Source organism: Chiloscyllium plagiosum, unplaced genomic scaffold, assembly GCF_037043375.1.
Source record: "Chiloscyllium plagiosum isolate Xiang-an unplaced genomic scaffold, Cpla_swu_hap1 HiC_scaffold_1, whole genome shotgun sequence".
Lineage (NCBI taxonomy): Eukaryota > Metazoa > Chordata > Chondrichthyes > Orectolobiformes > Hemiscylliidae > Chiloscyllium > Chiloscyllium plagiosum.
The window spans coordinates 94,366,192-94,393,843 of NW_028270139.1; the positions used below are offsets into that span (position 1 = coordinate 94,366,192).

At 43.6% G+C, this 27,652-nt stretch overlaps 1 protein-coding gene and 2 pseudogenes across 5 annotated transcripts in view; 2 read left to right on the forward strand and 1 right to left on the reverse strand.

Moving 5' to 3' along the window:
• ddx4 (DEAD (Asp-Glu-Ala-Asp) box polypeptide 4) overlaps positions 1-20,693 on the reverse strand; it is a 95,872-nt gene extending 75,179 nt beyond the window's left edge. For 3 of the 5 annotated variants that reach the window (XM_043688816.2, XM_087989053.1, XM_043688756.2), the window contains exons 1-3: positions 20,554-20,693; positions 12,846-12,944; positions 12,709-12,760 (exon numbers count right to left, since the gene is read on the reverse strand). In XM_043688816.2, the coding sequence (XP_043544751.1) occupies positions 12,709-12,760; positions 12,846-12,914 (121 nt within the window). In that variant the 5' untranslated portion in view covers positions 12,915-12,944; positions 20,554-20,693. Of the gene's footprint in view, positions 1-12,708; positions 12,761-12,845; positions 12,945-15,974; positions 19,559-20,553 lie in introns of those variants that run through there. The other 2 variants (XM_087989050.1, XM_043688763.2) reach the window with 2 other exon arrangements.
• Positions 8,844-9,415, forward strand: LOC122539215 (RNA-binding protein with multiple splicing 2 pseudogene; annotated as a pseudogene).
• On the forward strand, positions 19,933-27,174 carry LOC148152164 (uncharacterized; annotated as a pseudogene).
• The last annotated feature ends 478 nt before the right edge of the window (positions 27,175-27,652 follow it).

Here is a 27,652-nt window from a genome sequence, read left to right on the forward strand (position 1 = left end):
CACCATTTCAAGTACAGTGACATCCATTCAAGTAAGGCATCCTAAAAATGGTACCATTTGCAAGCTACTACCAGTGTGATCTTGGAGACCAAATCCAAGTATTCTCTTCACCTACTCCAAGCCACCAAATTTGTCTTCAGAAAAGTGTCTACTTGTCATCAACGTAGATGATCTTAATCCTCTTCAGATCAAGTGGCATGCAATGTCACGAACTCAATAGGAGTTAACTTTAAATGCTTCTGGTCAAAATACTTTCCCACGTTGTACATTCTGTCCAGCTCCTTCTTAGTTGTATCATCTTTATCACAGCCAAGCATGACATGCACGTGATGACAACCAGAGCTGAGCGGGAGCAAACAGAGCAGCCTGGGAGGATGAGGAGTTTCTGATTCTGAGGAGGAGAAACTGAAAAAGTGACATCACAACAGGGCTGTGATTTGATGGGCTAAATAAAGGTCTAAAATTTTGAATGTGTTAAATTGAATCGTTAATTTATTGGCTACAACTTGCATAAGCAGAAAATCAAACAGTTTAAAAATTAACAAACCAAATTCAAAACTAATTAAAATAAAAGGATGGAAGGTCAGGTGATATGTTGTTTCTGCACGATGTGGCAGCTGGTGGACTTCACTGTGGCTCCCAGTGACCATGTCTGCAGTAAATGTAGGGCACTGGAAGAATTCTGGCTCAGAGTCAGAGCTTCAAACATTGCAACACATCAGGGAGGGAGAAAGTTATCTGAATGCTGTGTTTCAGAAGGCAGTCACACCCCTTAGACTAACTCTAATTCAGCCACTGGTCGGGGACAGGAGGGTGTGGCTGTGAGTAAGGCAGGTTGAGGGATCCAGGAAATAGAGTTGCAGGAGCCTCAACCCCTGTCCAACCAGTTCAAGGATTTTGCTGCGTTTGGATGGGAATGGGGAGTGCAGAGGGGATGAACCGACTAACTGCAGCACAGGAAGCCATTCAAGTGGGAGACGGAACAAAAATGTTGTAATTAGGGACGGTATAGTTAGAGGCACAGACACTGTTCTGTGACCAGAATCGAGAGTTCCAAAGGTTGTGTTGCCTGCCTGGTGCTCAGATTCAGGATTTCTCATCTGGGCTACTGAGGAACTTCCTGAGTGGGAGGGTAAAGATCCAGTGGTCGTGGTCCTGGTCCATGTAGGTACCGACGACATAGATAAAACCAGGACAAAGGTTCTGTTAAGGGAGTACAAACAGCTAGAAACTAAATTTAAAAAAAACCAAAAAAGTAATCTGTAGATTGCCAATAAGCTTGTGGCTCACACAGTAAAGGCTCAATAAGATTTAAGCATGGCTTAAAAGATTAGTGTTGGAGAAGTGGGTTTGAATTGTAGTGGAGAATGAGATTTGGGATATTAGACAAGAAAGGATTGAAGTTAGTTATGAACAGGTATTATCAATTCTACAGCTGGTGATAGTAGATAAGTCCTCTGGGCCAGATGGGATTTAGCTAAGGATTCTCTGCGAAGCTAGGGAGGTGGCACTGGAGCCTTTGGCTTTGATCTTTGAGTTGTCATTGTCTATAGGCTTAGTACCAGAAGACTGGAGGATTGCAAATGTTGTGCCCTTGTTCAAGAAGGGCAGTACAGATGACCCAGGTAATTATAGACCAGTGAGCCTTACGTCTGTTGTAGGAAAAGTTTTGGAAAGTATTATAAGAGATAGGATTTATAATCATCTAGGAGCAACAATTTGATTGCAATACTCAGCATAGTTTTGTTAAGGGCAGGTCATGTCTCACAAACCTCTGAGGTTTTTTGAGAAGGTGACCGAACATGTAGGTGGGAGTAAGGCAGTTGACCTGGTATGCATGGACTTCAATAAAGCCTTTGATAAGGTTCCACAAGGTAGGTTGTTGGAGAAAATGCAGAGGCATGGGATTGAGGGTGATTTAGCAGTTTGGATTAGAAACTGGCTTTCTGGTAGAAGTCATCGAGTGGTGGTTAATGGGAAATATTCAGCCTGGAGACCAATTACTAGCAGTGTGCCACAAGGACCTGTTTTGGGACCAATGCTGTTTGTCATTTTTATAAATGACCTAGAAGCAGGCATAGGTGGATGGCTTAGAAAGTTTGCAGACATTAAAGTTGGTGGAGTAGTGGACAGTGTGAAACAATGTTGCAGGGAGACTTGGATCCAATTCTTGGATGTTGCAGAATTGGGCTGAGGGGTGGCAAATGGAGTTCAGTACAGCTAAACGTGAGGTGATTCACTTTAGAAAGAATAAGAGGAAGGCAGATTACTGGGTCAATGGAAAGATTCTTGGTAGTGTGGATATGCAGAGGATCTTGGAGTCCATGTACATACATCCCTGAAAGTTGCCACCCTGGTTGATAGTGTTGTTAAGGAGGCACACGGTGTGTTAGTTTTTAAACTGGTAGAAGGATAGAGTTCCAGAGCTGTTATGTCATGCTGCAACTACACAAAACACTAGTCCGGTCGCACTTGCAATATTGTGTACACTTCTCATAGTCCCATTACAGGAAGGATGTGGAAACATTGAAAAAGGTACAGAGATTTACCAGGATGTCAGCTGGACTGGAGGGAAGGTCTGAGGAGGAAAGGCTGAGAGACTTGGGTCTCTTCTCATCGGAAAGAAAGAGGTTAAGTGGGGACTTGATAAGAGACATACAAGATGATCAGAGGATCAGTTAGGGTAGACAGTGAAAGTCTTTTTCCTAGGATGACGACGTCAACTTGTACGAGGGGGCATAACTACAAATTGAGGGGCGATAGATTTAAAACAGATTGCAGAGGCACATTCTTTATGCAGAGAATGGTAAGGGCGTGGAATGCCCTACCTGCCAATGTAGTTAACTCAACCACATTAGGGAGATTTAAACAATCCTTGGATAAGCACATGGGGGAGGGGGATGGGCTTAGATTAGTTCACAGATCAGCACAAGATCGATGGCTGAAGGGCCTGTTCTGCGCTGTATTGTTCCATATTCTAAGAATTCATGGGACATTGGCACCAGCACTGTGGAAGGAGGGACAGTCTTCATCTGAACCACAATGAGACCAGGAGTCCTAGCAAATCGCATAACTAGGACTGTAAACATAGTTTTAAACAAAATTGGGGGGGGGGGGGGGGGGATCAGAGTTCAGTTAGAGGGAATTAGAAAAACAGTTAAAAAGGAGAACTCAGGAGAGGTAATTAAAATCTGCAGCACAGACACAAATAGGGTGTATAGAAAGGGTTAACAATCGAACTTCAACCACGCTGGACAAACGAATGACAATGAGAAGAGGGACAGTGAATACAGGGCTGCAGGTATTATATCTAAATGCACAAAGGTAAGGTAAATCAGCTCTTGGAGCTCATGGAGACATGGTTGCAAGGGGATCAGGACTGGGAGAAACAGAGGGTGCTCAGATGGTATAGAAATCTGTGGAGGTAGAATTGAGAAACCACAGAAGATTATTTTAAAAAAAATCATAATTTGGAGTCAGGAGCTGGGGCACAAGATACACCAGGAGATAGAAGAGAGGTGTAGGAAGTGCAAAGTTATAGTGATCATGGGGATTTCAATATGCAGGTGGACTGAAAAAAAATCAGGTGGGTTGTGGATGGAGAGAGAGAGTGTTTTAGGTTACTTTTATTCACTCACCAGCTCGCTATATTAATTCATAACCCTTTGCTAACCTGTTGTTATTTACTATAACACGGTTTTCATTCATAAAATAGTTTAGTATATTTTACGATCAAAAGATAGACAAAATTAACACAACCCTTCCTTACTAAAACAACCCTTTCAACGATTACTGCTTTTTCACACCTTCAATTCTTACCAGCCTTCGCTACAAGCAGTATTTAGGCCTAGCCACCTCTGAACAGGTGTCAATATTGTAAACAATACCATCCCAATCAAGCCTTCACAAAACATTTTAATATTAAAATCAGCCCTGACCAACTGTCTCCCAGAACTAACCAGATTACAGAACACCAGTTTTTCCAATTAGTATGTACAGAGGAACTTTGATTATCCAAAGAACGTGGCCGGGGAGTATTTCGTTCAGTTAATCGAATGCTGGATAACAGTTTATCAGAGCATCGGAACCTTGCGATCTTGCTGGATTATCAGATACTTGGATAATCAAGGTTCCTCTGTACTGGTTAAATACCTTTTAACTGGGCCATATCCCTTTAAGAAAAAGGTCAAAACAGCACTTAAGTGAATTTGCATGAATGAAAACTCTCACCAGCAAACAAATCTCACAACCCAGCTGCAGTCACCAGTTTAATATCCTTCACTCTTAAGTACAGGTACAATTTCTAACTTCGAGCATATAGGTCTAGTATTTTCACTAACATTTACTAATTAAAAGACAAAAGGATAACAACTCAATTACGCAAGCAGATAGAACAGACACTCTTAATCCTATCAGGAGGAGCAGCCAACATTCAGCACGTATTTTAGCCCATCTCCTGTCTTCCAGCCCCTCAAACATTTGTGTACTATGGATAAAACAATGTCACACCATGGTCATAGAATTTTAATATATGTCACAACTGTATACAAAAATGATTTAGAGATGCCGGTGTTGGACTGGGGTGTGCAAAGTTAAAAATCACAACACCAGTTATAGTCCAATAGGTCTATTTGGAAGCATACTAGCTTTCGGAGCGCCACTCCTTCATCAGGCCCGAAAGCTAGTGTGCTTCCAATTAAACCTGTTGGACTATAACCTGGTGTTGTGTGATTTTTAACTGTGTACAAAAATGCTAGCACAAGAACTGTATTTTGGGATTCTCGAACTTGTGCTACTTGCGGTTTTTGATTAAAGAGGTTTTTCTTTTGCCACTCACTAATTTTGGTTGTTATTTGAACACAATCCCACAATTGCAAGAAAAGGAATTGTGGAATGGCTATGAGATGGCTTTTTGGAGCAACTAGTGGTGGAGCCCATTTGGGAACTGGCAATACTGGATTTTGTGTTGTGCAACAAGGCAGACTTCTTATAGGAGCCCAAGGTGAAGGAACCCTTAGAAGGGAGCGATCATTATTTACTTTGCAATTTGAGAGGGAAAAGACAGAATCACAAGTAACCATATTACAGCTGAATAAAAGTGACTACTGAGGCACAAGGGAGAAGCCGAGCAGGAAAGACAGTGGAACAGCAATGGCAGGAGTTTTTGGGAGTAATTCAGAAGACAACAGATTCATCCCTAGGAAAAAGCAGCATGGCACAGGGAGGATGAAGCAACGACAGCTGACGAGGGAAGTCAGGGATAGCATAAAAACAAAAAAAAGAGAAAAAGCATGTAATCTGGTGAAGGGCAGTGGGAAACCAGAGGTTTGGGAAGCTTATAAACAAAAGGCAATCAAAAAAAGGGATAAGGTTAAATGAGGGTAAGCTAGCCAGTAATATATCTCTAGAAATTCTTAGTCTTTCTTTCTTTATATAAAGAGCAAAAGAGAGGCAAAAGTGGAAATTGGGCCACTGGAAAATGATGCTGCAGAGACAGCAGTAAGGGAAAAGGAAATGGCTGACAGTCTGATTAAGACTGTGTCAGTCTTCACAGTGGAAGACAAGTAATAAATGTCAGGTCAGGGACAGGGGGAAATGTTTTTCTGTCTTGCAGGCAATACGAGACTACCTAATTATACTCAATAAATGCTGCAGTTTGGAGGAATACCCTAATCATACATTAGATCATTTCTCAAACAATCAGTTTAGGTTGTTTTTAGGTGGCAAGTGACTGTGGGGGAGTGGCGGGGGTGGGGTTTGCATGAATAACTGACTAATGTAAAACCATGTATAAAGGGTGGACAATTCCTTTGTTCAGGGAGCCTCGCTTGACATGCTCCGCAAGCATCGTGATGAGTGTTAAGTGATCCTCCAAAAGCTTGTACTTGCTGAAATAAACTGTGACCATTCACAGAAGTTGGCGTATTGCAGTTGCATCAAGCGTATAAGCAGCTCAAGGAGGGAACCTAATAAGAGTGGGATTCCAACATATATGGAGCTTCTAGGCAGACTGAGTAAGTGATCGCCTGCTTGGCGTTAACGTGAGATGGATGGGCCACGAGGGAAGATTTACCTTGATCTCTCTCACTAAAATATCACTCAGTCTACTCCTCTTCCCCTAGGATTCTGTACTAATAGAATCAGAGATAAATTACACATTTGTACACCAATGAGTTGGTCCCAAGGAGGTCAGAGTCCTGTATAGCAGGGTTTGAGGCCCCGGAACATTGTACATAGGTAAAGGATAACTACTGCATCTGTCTCAAACACCCTCCCTTAGATTAAGAAGGGAAATCCCCCACGTGAAGGTAAGGACCCTGAAGTAGGTGTGGAGACTGCGGACACTAAACTAGTATATGGAAATATGTTAGGAAGTTGAGACTTAAAAACAAAAAACAAAAAGGGGGCTGACGTCAGATAAGTCGGGTGTCAGAACACCTTTGCATCGGTTACGCTGGGATGATTCCCAAAATTAGGAACAATTCAGGGCCTGTCAGGATGTTTAAGTAAAAAAAATATTGGGAAATGAAGTTTAGCCGATCGGAAGAACTTGGGACATAGATAAAAGCAGAGAAGGCAATTTGGAAACGTAATATGGGGACTAAATGGAAAACTTTAATACCTGTGTGGAGAAAGACTGCTGAGAAAATAACAAATAAATCTAAACAGGCCAGCTGGGAGAATAAGGCACATCTAAGAGGGAGTAGAGTGTATAATCATGAGGGAAACGCTAAGTCTCGGGAGGTGCTGAAGAGTCAGTGCGAGGATTATTATACGAGTAGTGTTACAACGCAGCACAAGCCTTCCTAATTTAAAACCAGCAACAAAATTATTTATCCCGTGCAGTAATATATAAAACATTTGTGGGGCGAAGAGCTATTTAAAGAAAAAAAATTAACTATTTACAAATTCGGGGCAGCACAGTGGCTAGCACTGCTGCCTCTCAGCACCAGGGTCCCAGGTTCGATTCCAGCCTCGGGTGACTGACTGTGTGGAGTTTGCACATTCTCCCTGTGTCTGCGTGGGTTTCCTCCGGGTGCTCCGGTTTCCTCCCACAGTCCAAAGATGTGCAGGTCAGGTGAATTGGCCATGTTAAATTGCCCATAGTGTTAGGTGCATTAGTCAGAGGGAAATGGGTCTAGGTGGGTTACTCGGAGGTTCAGTGTGGACTGGTTGGGCTGAAGAGCCCGTTTCCACATTGTAGGGAATCAATCAATTCCTTCCTCTAACCTATCTTTTACCTTCCCTTCTATAATACTAGTCCCATTACGATTTACAGGAAAATTCAATTTTTAAAACTAGCCAGCGGTCAGATCTTCTCTTTATCTTGGTCGGTAGATTGGCTCTCTAGGTCATTGTTGAGGTTTTTCTCTGTGCAAACTCTTTCTCCAGTCAGGTACCTCTCAGAATTCTAACAGTCTACATCTGTTGGTCAGGTGGTAGTTCTCCTCCCAACTGTTGAATTTTCCCCAGTCGTATACCCCAAAGCATCGGATTGTGTCATTGGCTTTTAAGACTGTTAATATACTCAATTCAAACTTGAACAAAATTTGGTATTTTTTGGGGTATAATTTAAACTGATTGGTCTAATTCGAATCCGTTTTGTCATTTCCAAGCAACCAGCTACTCCAGTAGCTGGAGGAAGTGTCTTATTGAGAACAGCGCAGCAGGTCAGGCAGCATCCAGGGAACAGGAGAATCGACGTTTCGGGCATAAGCCCTTCTTCAGGAATGGGGAAAGTTTCCCAAACTTTCCCCATTCCTGAAGGGCTTATGCCCGAAACGTCGATTCTCCTGTTCCCTGGATGCTGCCTGACCTGCTGCGCTTTTCCAGCAACACATTTCCAGCTCTGATCTCCAGCATCTGCAGACCTCACTTTCTCCTCTTATTGAGAACACTTGGTGCTAGCTTTTACTCTTAAAGATATAGAAAACCCACATCTTCATAGCAGTACAGAAAAACTAAGGAGAGGCAAAATAAGAAATCAGGGTTGAAACGCCAAGCCTGATCATCAGATGGGAATAAAATGGGAGATACCTCCTGAAGCATTATGTCCAATAATGCTTCAAAATCATGATACAGATGACCAGTTATGGTCACAACACAGATTTCTGATCTCCTCAGGGACACCTATTCAGAACTCACTATGTCCAAAATCTCCTCAAAGCTATCCTCCTCCCGAAGCAACTGGCTATAATCAAGTGTGCTGCTCATGTAATCGACAATACGGACATCAGCACTGGCAACGTCAGAGCTGATCAAGCTGCCAAAGACGTGGCAACAACTCAATTCTATTGTGCCCTCTATGAGCCGGCAAGCACTAATTCGATCACCTGCCTCAAATAACGGGCATACCAGACATTTTCACTGTGCAGTGTTAATAGAGGGACACCCCTGACCCAGAGAAACAAATATGGAAGACACATTCGCATTCTGCGTCAAAAGGCCTCTGGATCACTCGAGTTGGTCAAGTGTGTATACCTGTGTGTATATTTATTACCAATGCTTAATGACTGTCTTTATACAGATATGCACCTTGGCAAGGAGGGAACGAGGGAGGAAATGCAAAGATGCTTTCAGCAGCTAACAGTCTGAAGTTTCTTCATTCACAGGTAAAGCATGCCTTCAGAACAATGCCCACCCCCTCACCCACAACCTGATCCAAGTCGCTCTCCACTTGACCAGCCCCTGGAAATGTTACCCATTGCATACTCAGTGCCAAGTCACATTCCTGGGAACCTTGTTCATCGCTTCTATAGACAATTGACCCCGAAAAGTATCGCAGCCATTCTGGCAGCAACTCCTGCTCTCCCAGCACTGTCTGCCCAAAATAGGGGGAGACAATGGATTCAATCAGCTTTCCAGTCAGGAGTATGAAAAGTAATGAAGCTAACAACAGTGAAGAGGACGCCTATATGCTTGGTCAGTGCCCTTCCAATGGATATTAAACCACGTGAGCTTTACCTTCTCTTTCAACCATTTTTGGGATAAGGGTCACTGATCAAGCTAATATCAAAATAGCCAGTTCGCTTTGTTACATTTGGCAGCAGAGGTAAAGAATGCATTAAACAGCATTTGATTTGATCCCGAAAATTGTCAGACTCTCCTGTTGGAATTTGCAAAGGCAAACACAAAGATGGTCAGAAGCATTGATGGCTACACCTAACTCCACAATATGCACCCTGCCTTAGGAGGGCACTTCATTGCACGGGACCCCTACGACCTTGCAGAAACAGCACTGATCCCTGCATCCCCAAAGGCCTGGGCTCCCTATCCACAGTACATGACAAAACTGACCCCTGCCATTCCACACACTGTGTTCACCTACTCTGCGGCTGCACATCATGCTCAGATGTGTTGGTATCCTCCACCTGAAGCATCTGTGCAAGGATGGAAGTCTCGGTAGTTTTGTTAAGTATTTAACTGCCCTTATCAAAGAATTCAGATTTCTCTGTGGAGTGACGTGCAAGGACAGACTGGATTTTAGTTTCAGGTTGGAGTTTATGGAGGGAGATTTTGGATAACTTGCTTGTTCACACTAAATTTGGGGGAGGTTGAGTGATCACTAAGGACTGTGGATTTACAAACTTTACTGGTGAACTTTATTTTCACATGGGAGGATCCTACCTACGACATGGACTAATAATTCTTGTTATAATCATTGCATGTTGTGTGCCAATAAGTTGCTTAAATACTGGCTGTCAGATTCTTACAAATAAACTGGTAGCGCCTTTCTTAGCCACCATTTAGTTGATTATCATGGAATGTTAAGGAGGGAATGAGATGTTAAAAAGTCTATTTGTTCTGCGGACATGTAATAAATTGGATGTCCAGTTAAAAAAAAAAAGGGGGTTCAGTCTTGTCTTGCAGGTAGTATGTGACTCTGTAAATGCTGCAGTTTGAGGAATAACCTAACCACACACTGTTTTTGGGTCGCATGCGACTACGGGGAGTAACAGGGAGAGGTGCCTTGCATGCATGGATGATTGTGATGTAAAACCCTGTACAAAGGGGAGGACAGATCCATTGTTCAGGCAGCCTCGCTTGACACGCTCTGCAAGCATCGTGAAGTGTTAAGTGATCCTCCAAAAGCTTGTACTTGCTGAAATAAACCATGGCTGTTCACAAAATCTGGCGTATTGCAGTTGCATCAGGCGTATAAGAATTTCAAGAAGGGAACCTAACATGGGCAGAGCAGAGTTTGATAGCCATCACCAATGAGCAGGTGCTAGGAAAATCTAATGGTGTGAAGCTGGCCAAATCACTTGGACTAGATGGACTAACCCCATAATTCTGAGAGATAGCTGAAGAGATAGTGAAGGCATTAGTGGCGATCTTGCAGGAATTGCTTCAAATCAAGAAGGGCCCCAGAGGACTTGAAAATCACTATGTGACAACCCCGTTTAAAAAAAAAGGAAGTAAGGCAAAACACTGCAAATTACAGACCGATTAGTCTAACCTCAATCTTGGGTAAGATTCTAGAATATATTGTGAAAGATGAGATTTCTGAATACTTCCAAGTACGTGGTAAACAGGGCAAAGTCAGCATGGTTTCATCAAAGAGGCTACATCCGGAAAATCTTCTAGAATTCTTTGAGGAAATAACAAGTAGGTTAGACCAAGGACAGCCAATGGATGTTATCTACCTGTACTTCAAGAAGGCCTTTGATAAGGCGCCACTGGCAAGGCAAGGGCCCATTGGGTTAGAGGCAAGGTGCTAGCATGGATAGAAGACTGGATGTCCGGCAGAAAGCAAGAGTAGGGAATAAAGGGTCCTTGTCAGGATGGCAGCCGGTGACAAGTGGTGTTCTGCAAGGCTCAGCTTTGGGACAACTTTTCACTTTATACATTAGCGGTCTAGATGAAGGAACTGAGAATATTCTGGGTAAGTTTGCAGATGAAACAAAGGCAGATAGAGGGACAGGTTTCATGGAAGAAGTAGGGAGGCTGCAAAGAGATTCGGACAGATTAGGACAGTGAAGAAAGAAGTGACAGATGGAGTACAAGTGAGCAAGTGTGAGGTCATGCACTTTGGTAGTAAGAATAGAGGCATGGACTATTTTCTAAAGGGGGAGAAAATTAAGCAGTCTGAAGTGCAAAGAGACTGTGTCAAAGTAAACTGGCAGGTTGAGTTAGGAAGGCAAATGCAATGATGGCATTTATTTTGAGAGGACTCGAATATAAAAGCAGAACGTACTCCCGAGGCTCTAAAAGAGAGCGAGCATACTTGTAGAATTACATTTCATTTTGTTCAAAAACTGCACAAATGCAAGAAAGATTTTGTAAATCCCTTTTCTTGTAGCAGAATCAGTGAACATTGAGGCACAGACAGCCTCACACAGGGCACTTCACACCTTCAATGCATTATCTGAGCTGACATGGCACCTATTGTTAACGTTCACTTGAGAAAAACAAAAGTTTGGGATTGATGTATGAAAGAACTGAATCTAACATGGCCATTCTAAAAGATGAGACACTTAAACAATCCAAGTCTTTTTCAATATATCATTTCAGTTGCATCACACTAAACTTATGCTATAAAATTCTGTGTTCACAACCACCTGAAGGAGCAGTGCTCCAAAAACTAGTGCTTCCAAATAAACTTGATGGACTATAACCTGGTGTTGTGATTTTTAATTTTCTATAACCAACTGAAAGGTTGAAGTCTGAGGTGATTAATTTCCAGCTGTCTTGATACACAGATGAATGGAATATAATTCAGTAACTGCATAAAAAGATGTCTACCCAGGGATGTTACAGGGTCAGAATATTACAAAGCTGTTGCTTAGTGAAATTAGTTAATCAAGAAGTCAAAACAACCAAGCAATGAAGTAACCCAGGGATCCAGCAGTGTGTGCATTCACTTGTGACTGTACAACATTGCATGTGATATAATCAGCAGAAAAGCACTGGGATGGAAATACAAGAGTTATATTAATGAAACAAAGCAGTCCAAATTAAGGTAATAAATTCACCACTGCTGCAGATAGTGGTTTGCTCTGAGGAACACTCAAGACGACAGAGTACATTACTGCTCCTCGGATGCTGCCTGAACTGCTGTGCTTTTCCAGAACCACTAATCTAGAATCTGGTTTCCAGCATCTGCAGTCATGTGTTTACCTACATGAACTCTGTGCCAAGAGCAACAAAATCTTCAGCGACTAGGCCAGCAAAAGGCATCGAGAATTTATAAGCTTACGTGACAGACAACATACATCCCAACACAGCAACAGAAAACTGAGCCTACAAAAGCAATCCACATATTGATACACAGGCATTCAAGAGAATACACCATCAGTAGAAAGCACTCACAAAGCTGAAAAACCAATTAAGCATGAAAGCTTTTCAAATTGAGCAGCTCCTAAAGCCTGGCTGAAACTATCCACTTGTCTTTATAGATAAAAGCAGAAATCACTAGGAAAGCTCAGTAGGTCTGACAGCAACTGGTGAGAAACCAGAGTTAGCTTTTTGGGTCAGGTAAGCGTTCCTCAGACGTTTGAGCTTTTCCAGCAATTTCTATTTTTGTCTCTGATTTATAGCAACCACAGTCAGTTTTCACTTATATTTACAGTCTATTGTGAAGAAAGTGCTGAAACTAATATGCAAATTGACTTAATAATTCATTTGCCTTCTTAAAAACTTATGATTCTAAAATAATTAAACCAGATAAATTTTAAAAATACACCAGAAACAGAGGAGATACTTCACCTTTCAAATCAAAAGATGGATTGCCATTGATATCTTCATTCATTAGACCAGCCTATATTAGAAACAAAAACACAAATCAATAATTGCGCGAAAGAAATGATGATTTAGAAGGAAGATCAAAACTATGAAATACCTACCATATCATTAAAAGATGGAATAATGGCAACTGGTTCTGTTCCTAATTCCGCATCCCAGTCTTCTGTCATATTGAGATAGCTTACTTATCCACAAATACACTAAAAAATTTCAAAGTGAACAATTATTCTTTGAAAACAAAACATACAGTTCAGAAGACCATTACAAAATTGTGACTCAACTACAGCCTGCTAATTCAAACTCATTGTCAGTTCCCTGAACCTTCTGATTATTTTCAAGTAGTCATCCCATTCTTAAGTAACAGCCACTCTAATGACCAATTGCTGCAAGTCAGAAGTCACAACAGGTTTATTTAAAGTCCCGCTGCTCTGTCAGGTAAAGGACCTGATTTTGTCCACCCCACTCCAACACCAGCATCTCCACATTGCAACTGCAGTAAAGCACTCCAAATGCTAAACACCCTCTACCTTCTGCTTCCAATAACAATCCTGAATGTGAATTTATTTCTATATATTTGTCAAGTTACAAACCACTTTCAGGTCACACCCTTAAATGCATAAACAAGCATGATACAATTTTTAAACTGCTCCACTGAATTTCTAGCTAAAAATCAGGATTGAAGGAGGGTAACCAGACCCAAAAACACTGACTTTGCTTTCTCTCCACAGGTATTGCCAGACTAGTTACTCCAGCTATTTCCATTTCAATTTTATACTTAGTCACATTATACTTCATTTCCAGACCCTTGCCCACTCACTTCATCTATCCATATCCCTTTGTAGGCTCTTTATGTATTCTTCACAACTCAAATTCCAACCTAGTCACCAGGTCCATGCAGCCAGAAAGTAAATCAACAGGAATGCTGGTCAGGATCAGTATAATACACCAAGCAAGTATAAACAAGGCAAGGGCAGTGCAATAATGTAAGGCACAGTTAAGACAAACAGAAGAAAAACTAAATTGAAGTCTAAGACACTCTAGCACAGAACAATCAATTAGAATAGATGTTTATAATATTAACAACCAACCATTGTTCTTTACTACCACATGCAGGAAGTGCTTTCCTGTGCAGAAACTGGAGCTCCACTATCAGCTGGAAAAGTTGTGCACATCCCTGAGGCTCAGAATTGTGAATAGCATGTTCAAAAGGGAAAGAAATGTTACACCATAGTTTAATAGTGTGGAAGGAAAGAAGGAAGCGAGGCGGGGGAGGGGAGATCGCATGATTGCCAGGTGATACAAGAGAAATAGATAGACAGTGCACAAAGTTCCCCAGGAGCCCTGCTCACAAATTGGTTTTCCTATATGGAAGGTGAAGACGGTGTTTATTTCTCATCCCCCCCTGCCCCTCAATTTCATGGACATGGTCACTGGACAGATCAGCGCTTACAGCCTCTTCATATTGCCCTCTAGAAGTTGGTGGTTAGCCACCTTCTTGAATACCTGCAGTGCAGTTATTGGAGGTAGACCTATAATACCATCAGAGAAGGAATTCCAGAATTTTGACCTAACGACATTGAAGGAATAGCAATATACTTCAAATTCAGAAAACTGAATGCATTGGATGGACACATGAACATAGTGGTGTTACCTATGTATCTGCTGCCCTTGTCCTTTTAGGTACAAGTGGCCATGGATTTGAAAAGTGCTGCCTGAGAATCGTTGGCAAATTTCTGTAGTCTCTCTCAAATGGTACACACTGCTGCTACTACTGAGCATCCGTGGAGAAGGGAGTGGATGCATTGCCCAGTGAGATGATATTGAACTACAAGTGTTGTCGGACCTGCACTCATCCAGGCAAGTGGGGAGAACTCCATCACACTCCTGACTTGTGCCCTGGAGATGGTGGACAAGCTTTAAAGAAAGTCAGGAGGGAAAACACTTGTGCAGGAATGCTAACCTCTGTCCTACTCTTGTAGGAAGTTAAAAACCAAACAACACCAAGTTATAGTCCAACAGGATTATTTGGAAACCCTATGTTTCAGAGCACTGCTCCTTCAGGTAGCTGTGCATCAGGATCATAAGACAGTTTCTAGCAAAAGATTAGTGTCATGCAATTCAAATGATATACTGAACAAACCTAGATTGCTGTTAAGTCTTTCATGAAACTAGTGCTTCTAAATAAACCTGTTGAACTATAACCTGGCATTGAGAGATTTTTAAACTTTGTCCACCCTCGTCCAACACCGGCTCTGCCACATCATGGTCGCCAGTTTATGGTTAAATGCAATCAGGGCGTTGATAGTGGAGGCATTCAGTGATTATAATACCGCTGAATATCAACAGCAGTGGGTGGATCATCTCTTACTGGAGATAGTCATTGCCTAACATGTATCGTGAGATCGTCTAGGTCTTTTTGGATTTGAAAATGGACTGTGTCATATCTGAGAAGTTGTGAATGGTGTTGACCATTGATGATCTGCATAGTGAACTTCCCCACTTCAGACCTTATGATGGAAGGAAGGTCATTAAATGGAAGAGCTGAAGATGGTTGGGCAGACAATATCCTGCGGAACTCCTGTCGAGATATCCTGGAGGTAACAGAATGGACCTCAAACAACTTATGTGTCAGGCTTGACTCCAGAGATCCTGCCCTGTTCTTATTGATTCCATTTTTGCTAGGGTTCCTTGATGCCATACTTGGTCATATGCAACCTTAATGTCAAGGGCCATCACTCTCACCTCATCTGTGGAAGTGAGCTCCTTTGTTTAGATTTTAACCAAGGCTGGAATGAGATCAGGAACTGAATGGACCAAGTGGAACCCAAACTGGATGTCACGCACAGGTGTCATAGCACTGTTGATGTATCTTCCACCACTTTACTTGTGATCAAGAATAGACTGAGGCAGTAATTTGGCCAGTTTGGATTGATCATGCTATTTATGCAAAGGACATAAGACATATCTTATCAATTTTCTACATGGTCAGGTAGATGCCAGCATTGTGGCTATACTGGAACAGCTTGGCTAGAGGTGCCATAAAAATTCTGGAGCACAATTCTTCAGTACTATGACTGAAATCTTGTCAGAACCCATAGCCATTGCACTATCCAGTATCTTCAACAATTTTTGATATCACATGGAGTGAATGAAACTAGCTGAAAACTGATATCTGGTGATATTGGCAACTACTGGAGGAGGATGAGATTGATAATCCACTCGACACTTACGGATGAAGATTGCTGCAAATACTTCAGTCTTATCTTTTGCAATGATGTGCTGGGTACTTCCAACACGGAGGATGGAATATTTGCAGCATCACATCCTTCAGTGAGTTGTTTGATTGTCCACCACCATTCACAGCTGAATGTGGCAGGATTGCTCAAGTCTGACCCATTGGTTGTGGATCCAGTCAAAGTGTCTCAAAACAAAAAGATAAAACAGAAACATCGAGAACAACCTGGATGACAAAGATAGACATTAAGAAATATTGTTATCTAATGGTGGTAGAAAATACAGTTAAGAACCAAACAGAAATACAGGGTAGCTCAGTGGTTAAAACTGCTGCCTCACAGTGCCAGGGTCCCTGGTTCAATTCCAGCCTTGGGCAACTGTCCGCGTGGAGTCTGCACATTCTCCCAGTGTCTGCGTAGGTTTCCTCCAGGTGCTCCGGTTTCCTCCCATAGTCCAAAGATGTGCAGGTCAGGTGAATTGGCCATGCTAAATTGCCTACAATGTTAGGTGCATTAGTCAGAGGGAAATGGGTCTGGGTAGGTTACTCTTCGAAGGGTCGGTGTGGACTTGCTGGGCCGAAGGGCCTGCTTCCACATTGGAGGGAATTTAATCTAACCTAGTCACAAAGTTCAAAAGAAATGAAAAAAATTCAAAGCAGCTAAGAGATAAGACTGGCAGCCAATAGTAAATAAAGCAGTGTCCCAAAGTCTTTAGGCATATAAATGGAAAGAGTAGCATTTAGGAATAGAACTAATTAAAAACCAGAAAAGGAATTTACACCATGCAGCAGCTGGCATAGGTCAATAGTTAAATGAATCCTTTGCAGCTTTACTTTGGTTAAAAACAAAGAAGGAGATGTTATCCCGGCTATGGTAACAGTGGAGGAAACTCTTACACTAGAAGGGTTCAAAATTAAATGTCAAAATCTTTGGCTAGAGTGTTGGCACATAAAGCTGATGAGGTATCAGGATCAGATGAGTTATTCGAAGTCTTCCCTCTACTCAGGAATGTGCCAGAAGTATCAAGAATTGCAAGCATAACAGCTTTGAGCAAGAAGGTTATAAGGATAGGCTTAACAATTACAAAGTAGCCAATTTAACTTCAGTAGTGGAGAAGCTTCTACAGATAATTATTCAGGATAAAATTAGTAGTCACAAGGAGAAAAGAAAATGATGTTAGAGTATGAAGAGCCAGCATACATTCCTAAAGAGAAAAGTAATCAACTAACTTGGGAGTTTTTTTGAAAAGGTAACAGAAAAGGGTCAATGATGGCAATTCTGATGATGTAGCATACAACCTTCAAGAATATGTTTGCTATAATGCTCAAGGAAAGTTAAAAATAATAGAATTTAAAGAGGACAGTAGCAACTTGGAAATAAAATTGGTGACGTGATAGGAAAGTGGTCAATTAAATATTTTTCAGGCTGGAAGATCTGTAGTCACTCACTTTTCCTGACCCAAAGGATGTGGATCTTGACATGCAAGGGGCAATTTCAAAGTTTTCAGATGAGACTAAACTTAGAATTATAAAATGCAGAGGATGACAGTGTGGGACTCCTAAAGGACACTGACAAGTTGGTACACTGGATAGAGAGGTGATGGATGAAATTAAATGCAGAGAAGTGGGAGGCATTTTGGTAGGAGGAATATTGAAGAGACAATACAAGTAGTACATTCATTAGGGGGTGCTGGAGCATGGGAACCTGGTTATATATGATCACAAATCACTGAAGGAGACAAGATAGTTTGAGAGAGCAATAATAGAGCATACACATTCCTGAGCTTTATTAACAGGACCATAGAATCTAAAACAAGGTGGTGATGTTAAACTGTAAAAGACATGTTAGACCACAGCTGGAATATAGTGTACAATTCTGGGTGCCATTTTATAGAAGAGATATGAACACATTGGTTCCAGGGTAAGAGACTTCAGTTAAGAGGATAGACTGAGGAAATTGAAACAGATCACCTTGTAGAGAACAAAGCAAAGAGGTGGTCTGATGGAAGGTTTCAAAATCAGAGGTTGAATAGCATAGGCAGGGACAAAGTGATCACACTCAAGAATGCACAAGAGGTCACAGATTCAAAGCAAAACAACCTGCAAAGGAGGATGAGGGGTAGTTCAGATAGTTGGGAGAGTTTGTAGTGAGAGACAAAGGAGGGCATTGGTGGAGGGACTGAATGGGTCTGTTGAAAAGCAGCCGAGGACCTGAAGGCAGCATGTTATATGCAGACAGACAATTAAATCCAAAACCAACGGCTCAGATCTAAGCTCTTCAGTCCACTGTCGTGGACAATTAACTTTCCAAGGAGGCGACAAATATGACGACCCTAAAGAATAGAGGAGTCAAAAATGGTAAGTTAAAAAGGGTGAATAGCAGCAGATACATGGGAACACCATCATCTGTAAGTTCTCCTCCAAGATACTTAACATGTTGACTTGGAAATAAACCACTCTTCTTTGTGTTACTATCAGAATTATAGATGGGCAACAAATTGCAGCTAGCCCAACTGCAATGCTCACATCCCATGAACAAAAGAAATATATGCAATTAATGCATGCCTTTATAAATTTAATTTAATCCTTCAAATGATTTCAATGATTTGTTCACTCCTATCCAGCAAGCATTCAATCTTGCTTCCTTAAAAGTACGTACGTTAGTCATTCAATGCTCTGGCACCACAACCACAACCAGTGAACACAGGAAAGGGATGGTCAGATCTGGTGCTTCCCCCTCAAAAGATGTTTCTTTGAACACCCTGAAGCATATATACATAGAGACCTCAATTAATCAAGATTCCTCTGGACTTGGACCCTGGCAATTTATCAATTTTCATTGATAATTCCTCTTTTCCATTTGATCGTATCCATTGTTTCATACCTTCCACCACATTAATCTTCATTATTGCTTCCTTTCAGACAGATGGAAAACATTCAATATGATCCACCATTTAATCTTTCATCAGCCTGACTCTTAGTTTATTTTAAGAGGACAACTAAAGTAAGTGGACAGCTTTTGGATTTAGGAAGACATTTTCTATTCAGCCCTGCCCTTTTCAAGCCATACTTATCATGTGGATCTGCAGTTAATCAGTTTCATTAACCCCACTCTTCCTAAATCACATGTGGACACTAAAACGTGAAAATTCCATGTCACTGTCCATCTGAATTCTTGGTTTTACATGTTCTATATTGTTCCCGCTTAGTCCTCTGCAACTGGGGAGAACTTGGTCCAACAGCCCCATACGGACTCGTCCCCTCTGTTCAAATACTGTACAACCTGCCACACCCGGACAGATCACATGATCTCCACAAACAATCCCAATGTCACAAGTATTTAAAGTTCCTCCCTCTGCAGCATTTTCCCAGTAAATTACACGCATCCTACCCATTTCCTCTCTACAATAACCACGATAGTGATACCCACGAAAACCCTGGTGTGGTTTCAGGTGTCAAACCACTGGGTCCACATCCCCACCCTTCAACCATTAAAAGCAAAAAAGAAAATCCAACACGATGTGGACTGCACCATTTCACTCATTGGTCATTCGACGGGCTGCCAGAGAGCCCAATGCTTTAGGGAAGGCCTCGATAAACTCTACCACGCCATTAGCCAACACGAGGACCTGGCCCAGCCATTAAATAACACCTCGCTCCCGGCGATAAGTGCAGCGTAGCCGGGCCTTCGTGAGCCGAAGGGTGTTGCGACCAGTCCAGGTGGGATAGGTGACAGTCGGGCCAGTCAGCCGGCCTGGCGTGTTCCTCGCAGCCAGCCCCACGGCGAGCAACCGTTCACTTACTGAGCCCTCGCCTCCGTTTGGCGCGGTTTACACACTCACGTGGCCTTTCCCCCCCCCGCACCCACCTCCAGTGAGATCACGTGACTACAGGCACGGCGCGCGCCCCCCCCCACCTGACGCACGGCTACGTGCCCATTGTGACGCGGGGACGTAATGGAACCCGGGCCCACCACAGCGGCCACGAGACCCTCACCAAGCGGAACCGCAACCTGCGAGTGCAACCGTGTCCAGTGGTGGACCGTAAGAAGTGGGACCCAAATGCTTCCTACTTCCTCCTGTTACTTTACCCATTCCCCCCCAAAAAAAAATTTACGGGGGAATTTTGAGCGCAAAACAAAACGACGATGTACCAACTTTCTTAAAGTCATTAAAAAGTCGTGTATTTGTAACATTTTTTTCAATTCCCTGTTAATAATGCTCTACAACTTCATGCACAGTTGTTTAAAATAGTTGTACTAACTTTTATGTATGACCTGCAGTATATATTTAAGTCAAAGTTCGAACGCAATAAAGCATGAAAGCAAAATAGACCAAGGCATAAAATTTAAACTATCAGCGACTAAGATTTAAATTCATGCCTTCTCGAAATAGTTCAGATGAAATATAATAACATAGATAACAATCGTAAATAGCTACTTAAGATCAATCGATTACAATACGGGGAAAAGATCTCCAAGATAAGCAGGGTCAAATATTTCGCTGAAGCGAGAAGTTAAACGATTATGCTTCCACCAAATTCCCTGTAAGAATCAACCAACCTGGTGCACCACTTACCTTCTCGTATAGCACAGTCTTTAAAGAAGCCACAATTTCTGCCTTTGCAAACTGCCTGGATATTCTCACCTTTAAGTACAGGCTGAAAACAAACCGCACATTTCCGGTGGGTCCTAAACTCTCCAGGCTTATGAAGGAAAGCATGCATCCCTGATCTAAATATTTACTGAGGAGGAATAGTCTCTTTTGAATGCTAATCGTGCTTTCTTGACATTGGTGTTTGCATATTGCTAACACTAGGTGGCACACGAATAATATTACAACATCGAACCAATAGTATTACAACATCGTACGAATTACACTCAAAATTACCAAACTATCTTTTGACAAAATATTGCATTAAATATGGAAAAACGGGAAATATAAAACAAACAGTCCCATTGTTACCGCACCAATTTGAGAATGTTTTGACTATATTATTTAAACGAGGTGTCCTTTCCCTAGGGTGGTGAATTTCAAGACGAGAGGGCATATTTTTAAGGTGAGAAGAGAAAGGGGCATTTTTTAAAATACAGGGGCCAAGGTCAACCAAGGCAAGAGCGAGGCCATGCTCTTTGGGAACTGGGCCGACCAATTCTTCATCCCCTTCACCGTCAGGACTGACCACCTGAAAGTGTTGGGTATTTGGTTCGGAGGGTCTGGGGTGTGCGTCAAGTCTTGGGGGGAGCATATCAAGAAAGTGAGGCAGAAACTGGGCAGATGGAAGCTACAGTCGCTCTCCATCGCGGGTAAAAACCTGGTCATCAGGTGTGAGGCACCGTCAATGTTGTTATATGTGGCACAGGTCTGGCTTATTCCCAGAATCTGTGCCATCACAGTCACTGGGCCATCTTCCATTTTGTATGGAGATCAATGATGGCCAAGGTCCAAAGGGACTCGATGTACAAAGCTCAGGGCAACGGGGGAAAAAACACACCAAATACCACCCTCACCTTTGATGGCCACCTTTGTATGTGGCTGCATCAAGCTGTGCGTGGATCCCTGGTAAGCAAAAACAAAGTGTCACTACGTACTGAGGTTCTGCCTGTCCCCGGTATTGCAAAGGATGGCCCTGGCGTCGTTGCCGCTGAATGCTCCAAGTAGTTGGACCGTTCCGTATCACCTGTCCTTCGTAGAGAAATTTATGAAGAAAAACACCTTTGACCACAAGTTCATCAGGAAGTGGTCAGCACATAGTGTCCTTGAGACCCTTCTGGGAAAAGGAGAGGGCAGATCCTGTTGAGCGCTTCCCTGAGCACACTGTCAAAGTAATTTGGCAGAATGCCTCATCGCCAGAACTTTCCAACAAGCACCAAGACATAACTTGGCTGGTGGTGAGAAGGGCTCTGCTGGTGAGATCCTTCATGCACGCTCAGACTCTCTGCCCCACTGCGCGCTGCCCTCGAAGCAGCTGTGGGGGGGACGAGACTGTCACACACTTCCTTCTGGAATGTGCCTACGCAAAAGAAGTCTGGAGACGAATGTAGTGGTGTTTGTCGAGGTTCATCCCGAGCAATTCCATGACGCGGGACTCCGTGCTGTACGGTCTGTTCCCCAGGACGCACACCGAGATGAACATCAACTGTGCCTGGAGGATCATCAACTCAGTGAAAGATGCTCTTTGGTCTGTCCGAAATCTGTTGATCTTCCAGCTGAAGAAGCTGACTCCGACCTTCCACCCTCCTAATCTTCGCATAAACCACATCATAGAACATAAAAAAATACAGCCCAGTACAGGCCCTTTGGCCCTCGATGTTGCGCCGATCCAAGCCCACCTAACCTACACTAGCCCACTATCCTCCATATGCCGATCCAATGCCCGTTTAAATGCACATAAAGAGGGAGAGTCCACCACTGCTACTGGCAGCGCATTCCATGAACTCACGACTTGCTGAGTAAAGAATCTACCCCTAACATCTGTCCTATACCTACCACCCCTTAATTTAAAGCTATGCCCCCTCGTAATAGCTGACTCCATATGTGGAAAAAGGTTCTCATGGTCAACCCTATCTAAACCCCTAATCATCTTGTACACCTCTATCAAGTCACCCCTAAACCTTCTTTTCTCCAATGAAAACAGCCCCAAATGCCTCAGCCTTTCCTCATACGATCTTCCTACCATTCCAGTCAACCTCCTGGTAAACCTCCTCTGCACCCGTTCCAGTGCCTCCACATCCTTCGTAATGTATGGTGACCAAAACTGCACACAATACTCCAGATGTGGCCGCACCAGAGTCTTATACAACTGCAACATGACCTCAGGGCTCCGGAACTCAATTCCTCTACCAATAAAAGCCAGTACGCCATATGCCTTCTTTACCGCACTATTTACCTGGGTGGCAACTTTCAGAGATCTGTGTACATGGACACCAAGATCCCTCTGCTCATCCACACTACCAAGTATCCGACCATTAGCCCAGTACCCCATCTTTTTGTTACTCTTACCAAAGTGAATCACCTCACACTTACCTACATTGAACTCCATTTGCCACCTTTCTGCCCAGCTCTGCAACTTATCTATATCCCGCTGTAACCTGACACATCCTTCCTCACTGTCAACAACTCCACCGACTTTCGTATCATCCGCAAACTTGCTCACCCAACCTTCTAGCCCCTCCTCCAGGTCATTTATAAAAATGACAAACAGCAATGGTCCCAACACAGATCCTTGCGGAACACCGCTAGTAACTGCACTCCAAGATGAACCTTTACCATCAACTACTACCCTCTGTCTTCTTCCAGCCAGCCAATTCCTAATCCAAACCTCCAACTCACCCTCAATGCTATACCTCCGTATTTTCTGCAGTAGCCTACCATGGGGAACCTTATCAAACGCCTTACTAAAATCCATATACACCACATCTACCGCTTTACCCTCGTCTACCTCCTTAGTCACCTTCTCAAAGAATTCAATAAGGTTTGTGAGGCACGACCTTCCCTTCACAAAACCATGCTGACTATCCTTGATCACATTATTCCTATCCAGATGTTCATAAATCCTATCCCTTACAATTCTCTCTAAGACTTTGCCCACAACAGAAGTGAGACTCACCGGCCTATAGTTACTAGGGTTATCCCTACTCCGCTTCTTGAACAAGGGAACCACATTTGCTATCCTCCAGTCTACTGGCACTATTCCTGTAGACAACAAAGACATAAAAATCAAGGCCAATGGCTCTGCAATCTCCTCCCTTGCTTCCCAGAGAATCCTAGGATAAATGCTATCAGGCCCAGGAGACTTTTCTATTTTCACCCTTTCCAGAATTTCCAACACCTCTTCCCTACATACCTCAAAGCTGTCCATTCTAATTAATTGTGACTCAATATTCACATCAGCAACAATGTCCTGTTCCTGATTGAATACTGACGAAAAGTATTCATTCAGTGTCTCCCCAATCTCTTCAGCCTCCACACGCAACTTCCCACTACTATCCTTGACTGGACCTATTCCTACCGTAGTCATTCTTTTATTCCTGACATACCTATAGAAAGCCTTAGGGTTTTCCCTAATCCTATCAACTAAGGACTTTTCATGTCCCCTCCTTGCTGCTCTTAGTTCTCTCTTCAGATCCTTCCTGACTACCTTATAACTCCCAATCGCCCCAATTGAACCTTCACGCCTCATCTTTACATTGGCCGCCCTCTTCCATTTCACAAGGGATTCCAATTCCTTATTAAACCACGGCTCCCTCACACGACCCTTTCCTCCCTGCCTGACAGGTACATACTTATCAATGACACTCAATAGTTGCTCCTTGAACAAGCTCCACATATCAATTGTGCCCATGCCTTGAAGCCTACTTTTCCAAGCCACGCATCCTATGTCATGCCTCACCGCATCATAATTTCCCTGCCCCCAGCTATAACTCTTGCCCTGCAGTGCACATTTATCCCTCTCCATCACTAGAGTAAAAGTCACCGAATTGTGGTCACTGTCCCCAAAGTGCTCACCTACCTCCAATTCTAACACCTGGCCTGGTTTGTTACCCAGAACCAAATCCAGTATGGCCTCACCTCTTGTTGGCCTGTCTACATATTGTGTCAGGAAACCCTCCTGCACACATTGGACAAACACCGACCCTTCTAACGAACTCGAGCTATAGCTTTCCCAGTCAATATCTGGAAAGTTAAAGTCCCCCATAACAACCACCCTATTACTTTCACTCTTCTCCTGAATCATCCTCGCAATCCTTTCTTCTACATCTCTAGGACTATTAGGAGGCCTGTAGAAAACTCATAACAGGGTGACCTCACCTTTCCTATTCCTAACCTCAGCCCAAACTACCTCAGATGTCGAGTCTTCATCCATCGTCCTTTCCACAGCTGTAATACTATCTTTGACAAGCAGTGCCACACCTCCCCCTCTTTTACCCCCACCTCTGACCCTACTAAAACATTTAAACCCTGGAACCTGCAACAGCCAATCCTGTCCCTGTTCTACCCATGTCTCCGTAATAGCCACAACATCGAAATCCCAGGTACCAACCCACGCTGCAAGTTCACCTACCTTATTTCATATACTTCTTGCATTGAAGTATACACACTTCAAGACACTTTCCTGTTTACAGGCACCCTCCTTTGAGATTGATGCCATGTTCCTAACCTCCCTACACTCCAGGTCCTGCACCCTAAATCTACAGTCTAGGTTCCCATGCCCCTGCAGAGTTAGTTTAAATCCCCCCCAAGAGCACTAGCAAACCTCCCCCCAAGGATACTGGTGCCCCTCAGGTTCAGGTGTAGACCATCCTGTTTACAGAGGTCCCACCTTCCCCAGAAAGAACCCCAGTTATCCAGATACCGGAATCCCTCCCTCCTGCACCATCCCTGTAGCCATGCATTTAACTGTTCTCTCTCCCTATTCCTCGACTCTCTATCACGCAGCACCGGTAACAAACCAGAGACAACCAATCTGTTTGTTCTAACTCTGAGCTTCCAACCTAGCTCCCTGAAAGCCTGCCTAACATCCTCAGCCCTCCTCCTACCTATGTCGTTGGTGCCAATGTAGACCATGACTTCGGGCTGCTCCCCCTCCCCCTTAAGGACCCCGAAAACATGATCAGAGATGTCACGTACCCTTGCACCTGGGAGGCAACATACCAAACGTGAGTCTCTCTCGCCCCCACAGAACCGCCTATCTGTGCCCCAAACTATCGAGTCCCCAATAACTATTGCTCTGTTCTTCTCCACCCTTCCCTTCTGAGCAACGGGGACAGGCTTCGTGCCTGAGGCCTGAACCCCATTGCTTACCCCTGGTAAGTCCCCCCCCCCCCACAAGTATCCAAAACGGTATACTTATTCTTGAGGGGAACGGCCGCAGGGGGTCCCTGCACTGACTGCTTCCTCCCAGTCCCCTCACTGTCACCCATCTGTCTGCAATCTTTGGAGTTACTACTTCCCTAAAGCTCCGATCTATGACCCCCTCTGCCTCCCGAATGATCCTAAGTTCATCCAACTCCAGCTCCAGTTCCCTAACACGGTCTTGTTACAGCGGATGTCATCATCCGCTGACATTTCCGCCACCTCCAAAAAGACCCCACCACCAGGGATATATTTCCCTCCCCACCCCTTTCCACCTTCCGCAAAGACCGTTCCCTCCGTGACTACTTAGTCAGGTCCACGCCCCCCCCAACAACCCACCCTCCCCTGCCACCACAGAAATTGCAAAACCTGCGCCCACACCTCCTCCCTCACCTCCATCCAAGGTCCCAAAGGAGCCTTCCACATCCATCAAAGTTTCACCTGCACATCCACCAATATCATTTATTGTATCCATTGCTCCCGATGCGGTCTCCTCTACATTGGGGAGACTGAACGCCTCCTAGCAGAGCAGTTTAGGGAACATCTCCGGGATACCCGCACCAATCAACCACACCGTCCTGTGGCCCAATATTTCAACTCCCCCTCCCACTCTGCCGAGGACATGCAGGTTCTGGGCCTCCTTCACCACCGTTCCCTCAACACCTGACGCCTGGAGGAAGAACGCCTCATCTTCCGCCTCGGGAACACTTCAACCCCATGGCATCAATGTGGATTTCACCAGTTTCCTCATTTCTCCTTCCCCCACCTCACCCCAGCTCCATCCTTCCAGCTCAGCACCGCCCTCATGATCTGTTCTACCTGCCTATCTTCCTTTCCACCTATCCACTCCACCTCCTCTCTGACCTATCACCTTCATCCCCACCCCCATTCACCCATTGTACTCTTTGCTACCTTCTCCCACCCTCTTCTCTGACCTATCACCTCCATCCCCACCCCATTCACCTATTGTACTCTATGCTACTTTCTCCCCACCCCCACCACCCTCTCATTTATCTCTCCACCCTGCAGGCTCCCTGCCTCTATTCCTGATGATGGGCTTTTGCCCGAAATGTCGATTTTCCTGCTCCTCAGATGCTGCCTGGCCTGCTGTGCTTTTCCAGCACCACTCTAATCTAGACTCTGGTTTCCAGCATCTGCAGTCCTTGTTTTTACCTACCCGACTGAATGTTGCGGACTGGTACATTCCAAGGTCCAGGACTACGTGTTGAGGGACGCGCTGAAGCTTGGGGCAGCTGCCGCCAAGGTGCGGTGGGGAAACACCACCGTGTAATGTCTGTCTGCCAAAGAAGAACAGGGTCCCACTCAGTAAGGGGGCTCCGCTGATGCCTCAGCTAAATATATGGATAGTAAATGTACAGACCTGTATATACGAATGATTAATTCCAATCTCTGTATGCAAAGAAATAGAATGTTTACATATGTATGGCATGACCAATTGTACAGATCATCAAAATATTTTTATACAGAATTTAGTTTATGTGTGGAATGAAGTTCCTGAGGAAGTGGAGGATGCAGGACCAGTTAGAATGTTTAAAAGACAATTTTTGGGGATGGCTGGTATTGGACTGGGGAGTACAAAGTTAAAAATCACACATCAGGTTATTAGTCCAACAGGTTTATTGGAAGCACTAGCTTTCAGATCGTTGCTCCTTCGTCAGGTGGTTGTGGAGTATTAGATCTTAGGACACAGAATTTCTCGCAAAAGTTTAATGTGATGTAACTGAAATTATATATTGAAAAATACCTAGATTCTTTGTAAAGTCTCTCATCTTTTAGAGTTAACATGTTGGTTTCAGCTTTT